We start from the raw sequence: 9,588 nt of genomic DNA, 5'->3' as shown, positions 1-9,588 counted from the left end.
TAGAGGTGAATCCCTAGTAGACCCCACATGAACTCCACCCCTAATTTGTGGTTTAAAATACCCTAACCAATGAAGGATCCAAACTCAACCCAAGTCAAATTAATTTATAAAACTGCTAGCATTTTATTTACAGTCGAAATGTATTTAACATAATATTGTTCACTTCTACGGTTCTACCTAAAGAACAAAAAGCACAAACACACAATATTGTTCACAAAGATCCTTAAGGTTGCGCTTGTTTGCAAAGGTTGGGTGGGAAAAAAAAAATGTGAGTCTCATGTGTATTGGAATGAGAGAGAAGGAAAGGAAGGGAAAAAATTTTGTAAAAAAATGATAGTGGTGGATCCCACTTTTTACTTTTTTTAATTTTCTCACAAAATCCCACCAAATATGTGAGGTTTTTAAAATGATTTGGATGGAAAAGTTGGGTTGCTACATCACCAGACAAGTTTCCTCTCTTACTTTCCCACCCCAAGCAACCAAACAATCTACCATTTTGGGATTTAGAAAAAAAAATAAAAAATCTACACTTTTTTCAAGAATTTTCCCACCCCACCTTTATTTCAGCAAACAAATGCAGCCTAAATAAATTAGGTGGTTCACGAGCAACCTACCTCCTGGGGAGAGTGACCAATGATTAATTGGCTCCACCATGCTTGGTTTTTGGTTTTTATTTTCGTCTCCATAGAGAATAATAGGAAAGATTTTGATGCTTTGGTCTTGTATTAAGGGAAAATTTTCTTTTTAATATTAAAAGGGTTCGATTCAATCTCATAACCTATGGTTATGAGGTCAAGTGTTCAAATTTCCTCAAGAGTCAGCAGGAAAATTTTGATCAGATATAAAATAAAACTACCTCTATGCAGTCCAAGCGTGTGTAAGTTACTCGGTCCATTCGATAATCGAATGTGCTTAGAGAAGAAACATAGTTTAGGGTTTATACCAAGTATGACCTCAATTAGAGTTAATTAGAAAGGTGAATATTCATGTAACCAACTCAATTTAATTTAATTGAGAAAGGCTTCTTGTTGATGGTAGTTGTTAGAGAAAGAAAGACAAAAGAATTGCAATACCATAATTTTTATAAGAGAGCAAAATTTACCCCTGGAGAGCTGGAGAATCCTTTTGCTATATTGAAGGTCCTGATAGATAGATGGTCGAAGAGTCTCTTTACTTAGCAACATAGGATATAGCATGATTGTATCCAGTATCCCACATTGGCCCAGTGTAGCGTTGCTCTGCAATTGCAAGCCCAAAAAAATTCAGAACTTAAAAGTTGCTGTAACCTGTAACAAAGTAAAGCAATGCAACCTCAAAGATTTCTCATTCTTGCTGTGTGGGGTAGGAATTTTGGGTAGCTTTCGGCAAAGGGGTAGGAAGATGTTTCAACAATTTAAGATAAGTTCAGGTCTGCTGAGAATAATATTCTATGACAAGCATGCGACTCATTCATTTCCCAACTTATGTAGCATTTCAATTCATATGATGCAAATGAGGGCTTTCTGACTAATCACTATGGCATATAAGTGAGGTGATTCACAAACACCCAGCCACCCAGGGCGAGTGTGGTTGAAGCTTGAGACCAAAAGTCCAAGCCCCAGGCAGAACGGTGATACCCAGATGCAAGACTTGGGGGGAACAAAAGAGTATCAGCATCTGACAAGAGTTATAATTCTTTCCAGAAACATACCTGCGCTGTCTTCTAATATGAGATGACGACCAAGCCCCTCACAAAGTTGCTTCATTGCCTTGCCAGTGACCACTTAAGAAGGCAAGAGATTCCAGGAGTGCACCAAATCCGCCAGAAGGATCTCCGTCTGCTTCCCCAACATCATCTCCCTGTAAACTGCAGGCCAAGGGGGCTGCAAAACTGGAACAAATCAAACCATCAGCATCTTCTTACAAACCATCCACACCCGAGAACAGAGAGGAAACTGGGTCGCAACCCTCTTCAATCAAGAACGCACACTAGATTCTTTCATGCGAAGCTACTGAACACAGATAATCAATGTGGCACCAAGCAAGTCTGACTAGTGATCAATGATTACAAAAAAGGAAAATACTCTGAAGTAAATAACATTTATATTGATACAATGCCTGCCTTTTGTGTACACTTTCTTTTCCAGAAGTAAATTTTAGTATAAATATATAATTAATGGCAAAAAAAAATTACATAACATCAACATAAGTAGTGACCCACAAGATGTGGGGACTACCAATTCATGAAAGCGCAGGCTTGCTGATAAGAGTGGTGGAGCCAATGGTAGGAGTGTTGCTTGACCTGCATGGTCAGTCAGAAGCCACCGGCAGCACATGATACAGGAAAGGGGAACCGAAATTGGTTTCTCAAGACTTCAATTTTCTGGCATCCCCAACACTGTTACCCACATTAGTCATCAGAAATCCAGAAGCCCGGTCACTCTCTAAAGAGACCCTGAACACCCAGATGCCCGCTATAGCCATGAACCCAATCTGAACTCCCAATTTTGCAAAAAGCTCAGATCAGCAAGAAGTGACACGAAAGGTGCATGTTATTAACTGCATCTCCCACTGGTATTCTACCACTGCACACTTCTTACTAGAAAATGCTCCAAAATCCCTGGCGTCAACATGCACGAAATCTTCACCAGCCTTAGCTTGCTTCAGGCAGCCCTCCACCCCAAAAAATAAAAGAATTGTATAATTAATCCGGATTTACAAATCCAGAAGAACAAAACCTGGCCTCTTCTTGTCACCAGGCCCATTTCTACAACACAAACACGCATGCCTCCCCACCTTTCCAGCTGTCAGGTTCTAGCTAGACTATACAAGGGCCCCAAAGAATCTCAATTTTGTCAAAACTTCTCTACATTTCACATGCCCGTGAAGTACCAAACCGGTATCTGCCAGTGGAAGCTGGTAAAATTTAAGATTGAGCCAACTCACTAACACCCCACCACCACTCACATATTCGGGCTGAGCCAATGAAAATCCGCAGCATCCAGTATCATTAAGGTAGCCGAACATATGTTGAAAGACCCAGAGTAAAACTCTTTCCATAAGCCATCCTGAGCTCGCACTGTTTTAGAGACAAACTGGCAATCCATAATTGAGGAACGATCGGATACGTCCATCCCAGCCTGCAGTTACGATCACCAGACCCCATGCATCAGAACTGAGTGTGTTCTGGCAAGAAGTCTTAAGAAACTTGTATTGGGATTTAAACATTGTAGACGAAGCACACAATGAGCCTGACACAGGAAGCTTCTCCTCCGGCCATGTAGCAGAGCCTTTTGCCAAACCCTCTGAAAAGAATCCATGGCTCAAAGAGAAACGATCAGGAGAGGGCATTGGGAGGACATTACGTGGATTCTTCTCCATCAGGTGCTGCAACCACCCATTTGCTGTCTTAATAGCTGCTGTATCCTCAAGTTTTCTCGGAGATAAGATAGTGTCAGAAACAGTTGACCTAACTGAATCCCCATTTCTCAAGCCACCCCAAGGTACAGCAACCGATGCACTGTCAGAAAAGAAGTGTTCACAAGATCTAGTGCTTTTTGAATGTGAGGGTGTGATTCCATCCTGCCTATCATAGTTCCAGACATAAACATTAGAATCCTCACCAGCTGAGACGATATGTTTCCCATCTGCAGTGAAAGATGCAGATATTTGGCTCCCTACATTGCGAAGACCTGCATGATGGAAATGTGAATTTTTTTATCAATATCCAAGTTACAAGCACTAAGTTTATGAGCAAGGGAAAACATTCAGTAGTTCAAAATTCACTTCACTACATGCTGCAACCTGGATACCAGCATTGCAATAAATATCACACAAAATAGGACTAAATGCTTACCCCTGAATTTGCAAACCACGTCAACCCCATGAAGAATCCGAACTTGTGAATCAGCTGAAGTGACTATCACTTTACTTGGATCACTCGGGGAGAACTAAAAGCCAAAAGTGAAGCACAAAAATAACATGCTTACTAAGATTTCCAGACAAACAAGACAATAGGCATAAAAACAGAAGGACAAAAATGGAATGAAGGAGGGATGGCTACCTGAAAGCCAATGATCCTTTTTGAAGGTGAATTCTTTTTACCCCCCAAACATATTTGATCATTCAGCTGCAGAAGGTTATCTGATCAATGCAAACCAGTAATCAGTGGGCGACGCAGAACTTCTCTTTATTAAAAAATGAATAGAGAAACCACTAGTTCTAAGCAAGAAGAACAACTAGATGTAAAAAACATGTAACAGTACCATCGAAGGGTTGCTCAGTTAGGAACGACTTGCACCTCTTAGTGAAGAGGTCACAGGTTTCAACGCTCTCTATGATATATGTAATAGTCCCCACCCCCAAAAAAAAAACTTTTGTAATCATGACTCTTAACTGGTTGTGAAACCCACATAAATTTCAACCATATTTAGAAATGATATATTTTACATGTAATCTCTGTCTAACGTCAAAATCAAAGGGAAATAGATCAAAGTAATGTATAATTTGATGAACAAATACGGAATGATTTGGAGTTAGTCATGTAATCACATAAACTAATAAACACAAATGATTATGGAAGTTTCTATTTTAAGTATAAAAACTTCCCCTTCCTTCCCTTAAATTCTCCCCAAACAGAAACCTTAAGGACTCTACAAAAGAATGTGATCATGCTGTTTTAACACCTGACTAGAAAGAATCAAAAGACACAAGGAAAAAAACTTCCAAGTGGCAACAGTGAAAATTGGTGTACATAGCAAAAATGCATAGAAAACAAAATATAATACTAGATACTTTTTGGGCGTCCATATTCCAGGAACTAAACAGTGGAGCAAACACATTTTAAAAATAGGCTTGAGTATTTGATGCAGATTAAAATGAGCCTGTACCATTAAGAATAAGCATAAGCTTGTTAGGACTCAAATGTGGTTATGTAGCCAAAAGCACTGCAAAACCAACTTGAGTTCAGGTTGAAAAAGTGTTGGAGAAAATATCATTCTCAAGATAAAGGGAGTTGTTCTGGAATCACTTCGGAAGTGGTTTGCAAAGAAAGCTTTACCCAAGAATTGGGGGATGTGTGCGGAGATGGATTAAGTCAATGATGTTCAAAATTTGAAATCAATTGGTCAGGTAAAAGTTGGTTTCTTGAAACTAATTAGGTTCTTAGGATTTTAGGGAATGACATAAAGAATGGTGCTGTAACTTGAATCTAGTCTAGTATTTGGTACAGGTCTAAATCCTGGAGGGGCTGAATTTAGGTTAGAAATGGGGTCTCTAGGATTATACAAAAATTCAAAATCTAGGTTGGATCTGGCATTTGAGGGACCTGACTTGGGAAAATATTAGATTGACCTCTAGGTTAATTGTGCTGGTGATGTACAAAAGATGGAGGTGATCGATGGTCAAATTCGGCTGCACAAAAAATTCAAAAGAAAAAGCACCTTGGTTGTCTTCTCGTAAGGTTCTACTGTGGAGGACCAAAACCTGCAGGGATGATTATAGAAGATGATTGATTCCACAGCCAGTACAGGGCTTGGATATTACTCACCAAACTCCAACCAGCAGCTTGGATACTACACACCAGGGAGCATGCAACCTGGATAGCAGTCACCAAACTTCAGCCTAGGTGCTACACACCAGACAAGTCTATTTTAAAGAGATTTGGTACCATTGAGCAGTATATATGAACCTCAAACCTGATTTCTTCTCTTTTTCCTTTCCAAAATATTGTTCTCATTCTCTTACCCCATCCCTAACAATGGGTTTTCAGGAGAGGCTAAAGATGTCGTTGTTCTCTTATAGTGCATTTTGTTACTTAATTTCACCAATGCTTGCATTAGTTCTGATTTCAAATCCATGAAATCATCATCCATAGGATCATACTCATAAAGTTAACTGTTTGGTTACCTAATTCATTTTGAAAAACTGCTTGATTAACACGATTACATGGGTGAAGGGTGTTTATTATCAGGGTTAATTTGGAGGAATTGACAGACTTAAAATCAGACCATTAAATCCAAATAATTCCAAATTTTATGCAAAATTTGCAACTCCATTTTATTCTTGGTTCTGATGCAAACCACTGAACAAAATAACCAAGCGGTTATTAAATATCTGACTCACGATTCCACGGATTTGCATAATGCTACTAAATGCAATCTTAGTTAAATCTTTTTTTGTTTTCTAGCTTTATACTGCCTGGGACTAGACCTACTGTGGTTCCAGTCCCACATCAATTGATCCTGCCACGAATGGTCTCCCATAAGTTTTTACTGGTTCAAGGTGGAGCTTGCATTAAATTTGAGGATAAATGTTACAGTCCGAGAAGCAGAAATACCCCGGTAACAGCCTAATAGATATTTGAAAAGAAAACCCCAGGACATGTTGGTAGAAATTTTGAGTAAAGAAAGATGCCTAAGTATAGGTAGCTACACATACCTGACACATCATAAATGCGACAGTTGCCAGTCAGAGATCCAACAACCCCTCCCTGCACAGTTAAACAAAAAATATTATTTACCCCAAACCCTGAGATACCCGAAGCAACATCTCATTCAGACTAGATAACATACAAAATCAACAAACCTGTCCATCTGGGCGATAGCAGACAGCGGTGACCATGTCTCTTATATCAGTCCAATCAAAAACTTGACCACTGGGAATTTCCCAGATTCGAACTTTTCCATCAATTGAGCCACTAATGAAGTAGTTATTGTCCACGGGGTTGAACTGAACACATGTCACTGTGAAACAACAGACAGATCAACTAGAGTTACTAATAAATCTAAAGAGAGATAACATTAAGCCCATAAATCAACTGACCCAAACAATTAACAAGAATGCACTGACTAGATGGACGTCAAATAGATTTAAGCACCACTCACTTAATTATTTTACAGATAAGATTTAAATCATCATCCTCTTAAATCCTATTACTATTATTATCATGAATCTTGTTTCCAAAATAAACGCGTACCATAATTATTATGAAAGAAGACCTTTTGGCATCCATTGAATCCCACTCGCCACAATCGAACAGTTTTATCCACAGAGGACGAAAGCAGATACTGCACAACGCAATAAAACCAAAAATAAATAAATAAATAAAACACCTGAATAGATCAAGAAAAATATAGGGGAAAAAAATTAGCTGCTACTCATCAAACAGTTACCTTTTCCTTTGACCATGATAAATCCAAGACTGCACCAACATGCCCGTGATACTCATGGAGTGGTTTTTCAGACAGCCGAAAGACCTTTGGTGGCAATATAACACAAGCAGTGTCTGACATTTTCCTTGGAGTCTTGAATTTACCCAGTTTCTCTTTATCCGCAAAAAGCGGAACCAGCTCCGAAGAGTGGTTGATGGTAAAGTATATAAACGATGGATCAATATCAGGAATGCCATCTTCATTTGATCTCTCAGTCTCAATTACCTGCCAAACACGGACAACACCATCTTCACCAGCACTTGCCAGACACTGTCCATCAAGACTGAACTTCATTGTCAATATTGAACCCTCATGAGCACATATTTCTTGTCCCATATAAAGAGCAGAGAGCTCCTTGGATCGTTTCTTATAAGGACGAACCCTGACCCTGTGAACACTAGTTGCCGAAGAAGAGTGAGAGTGGGAATCGCTACCATCCCTTTCCCCATTCACAATGCGGGACAATCTCCTTAACCACCCCTTTTTTATCCTCTTCGCTTTATCGACTAACTTGATTGTCTCTACAACTTCTCTCCTCATAAATTGCTGCACCAGAGGGGATAACCATAATGTTTTCTCAAACTCTTCCACGGTAACCAGTCGATTTGAACGAACTTCACGAAGTCTGGTTAGCATCCCATCCTGTCCTAGTTCATCCACGACAAACTCCGTTCCATCATCCAAGTTTTTAATCCTACAGGCACAATTCTCGGCCGACCGCCCCTCTTCAGAATAATCAGGAGCACCGTTGGACCAACAAGAGATGGAAGACCGACTTGACTGAAACCCGTCATCAAAATCAGAACTTCCCGGCACAGCACCACTCTTCTCTGTGATTCTGTCGATCAAAACTGCGTTGCCAAGGAAGATGCCATCGGAATCATCACCCATCCATTTCAGGAACTTCCTCCGGCGGTCAGGAACGCTTTCTGGGGTCTTAACCCAAACTTTGTATGGGGAACAACCAGAAACCTGATTTACTGACCCAAAACTGGAGTCAAAACTGTCGCGGCGATCTGATTCCGAATCGTACAAGGACGCGAGCTCCTCTCGGGATTCGAAGAATCTATCTTCTTCTTCTTCGCTGTAAGTCCCCATGATTCTTCAAGTTCAACCCATGAAAACCTACTCAAGAGAAATTCTTTTAAATCCTCACCCAATGTCAAAAATTGAGCAAAAAATGCAAAAGATAAACGAAAAAAATAGTGCCCAACATCAGTAAGTCATCATATCATAAACATAAGGTACAAAGAAGCCCGAAACTACTCCCAATCCAATCCCATTGTAGCTGCTCTCTAACATCATACGGAATTGCAATACGGGTGGGAGAGGGGGAAGCAAAAGATTTGAGAGGATCCAATAAACCCTAAGTTGTAACAAGTCACAGATCTCCAAAAAAAATCCATGTACCCACAGATGGAAAACACATAATAAGAACAAAAATACTATAAGGCGGTTCAACAATCAAGCATATCAGTAGAAGAAATGAAGGAGAACAGTGGAATTTGACAGCAGAACAGAATTTCAAAATCAAAATTTCGAGTAAAAGTAAACGATAGTCTCAAGATTCGCTTCTCTTACCTGGTTTCCATTAATTCTTCGTCAAATCTAGATATTCCATTCATCCATAGGCCTTCCAGCTCTCTCTGTCTCTAGCGCGCGCTCTCTCTTTCTACGAACCAAAGAAGAAGAGTAAACAAGAACTGATGAAATGTGACGTTTATTTATAACAGTCAGGTAATTTTTCTTTTTCTTTTTTAATATATAAAGAGAAAATGAAACCTCGACAATTCGTGAAAGGGAACGCTCGGGCAAATGAGATTTGAAGGAGGGTAAAAGAGTATTTGTGGTTGCGGGTCAATCTACATACTTGGATGTTTGGTACATGTAAATTCAAATAGTCAATGAATTTTTGTTTCTTGCACATCTTCAGAGGGAGTTTTAACGTCCACAAGAGTTGAACCCATGACCTCTCCACTGAAAAATATGGATCTTACTACTCTACCAACCCTGCATTGACGAGGATATAGACTTTTGTCGCACTACTCAAAATCAAGTTGTCAAGCAGGAATTGATGCTCTTAAATGGACAATTTCTTTGATATTTTACTATTTAAGGGAAATTTTACGAATACCCAAAAATAAAGATGTGAAAATCATAGACATTCTAAAAATATATCAAATTAGTAATGACACCTAAAAATGTCTCTTAAATTTGCTCAATGGTATTACTCGGCTAATAAATTCCGTTAGCGATATAAAAATGGTATGAATGTAGTACAACATTTAAATTGTACGAAAACTATACCAAAACAACATGGTTCAATATATTTCATCGGTATGGTAATAAAACCTAATATAGTATCATATTGAATTAGAAACCATCTTTTAAAACCATA

At 39.1% G+C, this 9,588-nt stretch overlaps 1 protein-coding gene across 2 annotated transcripts; it reads right to left on the bottom strand.

Annotated features, from left to right (window-relative positions):
• Positions 1-969: 969 nt before the first annotated feature.
• On the bottom strand, positions 970-8,874 carry LOC149030358 (uncharacterized). 2 transcript variants are annotated; one of them, XR_016171267.1, is made up of 9 exons: positions 8,772-8,874; positions 7,152-8,315; positions 6,956-7,046; positions 6,565-6,722; positions 6,418-6,469; positions 4,043-4,122; positions 3,836-3,929; positions 1,691-3,671; positions 973-1,238 (listed from the first exon to the last, which is right to left on the bottom strand). XR_016171267.1 is itself a non-coding variant. In XM_089142652.1 (8 exons), the coding sequence occupies exons 2-8, from the start codon at positions 8,286-8,288 to the stop codon at positions 3,064-3,066; spliced, it is 2,220 nt and encodes a 739-aa protein (XP_088998778.1). In that variant the 5' UTR covers positions 8,289-8,315; positions 8,772-8,874; the 3' UTR covers positions 970-3,063. The 2 variants fall into 2 exon arrangements, 1 of the variants encoding a protein (XP_088998778.1); XM_089142652.1 differs by having other exon boundaries at positions 970-3,671.
• Positions 8,875-9,588: the final 714 nt, after the last annotated feature.

The sequence above is a fragment of the Hakea prostrata genome, chromosome 1 (assembly GCF_041222555.1).
Source record: "Hakea prostrata isolate BN-2017 chromosome 1, UWA_Hpros_2, whole genome shotgun sequence".
Lineage (NCBI taxonomy): Eukaryota > Viridiplantae > Streptophyta > Magnoliopsida > Proteales > Proteaceae > Hakea > Hakea prostrata.
The sequence above is the reverse complement of the archived record's forward strand: the minus strand, read 5'-3'. Positions and strand labels throughout refer to the sequence as shown.

What these genes read in the sequence shown, in the direction of transcription:
- LOC149030358 (XM_089142652.1), bottom strand. Translation starts at nt 8,288, where the DNA reads ATGGGGACTTACAGCGAAGAAGAAGAAGATAGATTCTTCGAATCCCGA. An exon ending in GCTATCGCCCAGATGGACAG is followed by an intron (nt 6,470 to 6,564) that starts GTTTGTTGATTT and finishes TTAACTGTGCAG; the next exon opens with GGAGGGGTTGTTGGATCTCT. An exon ending in TCGCATTTATGATGTGTCAG is followed by an intron (nt 4,123 to 6,417) that starts GTATGTGTAGCT and finishes TGCATTGATCAG; the next exon opens with ATAACCTTCTGCAGCTGAAT.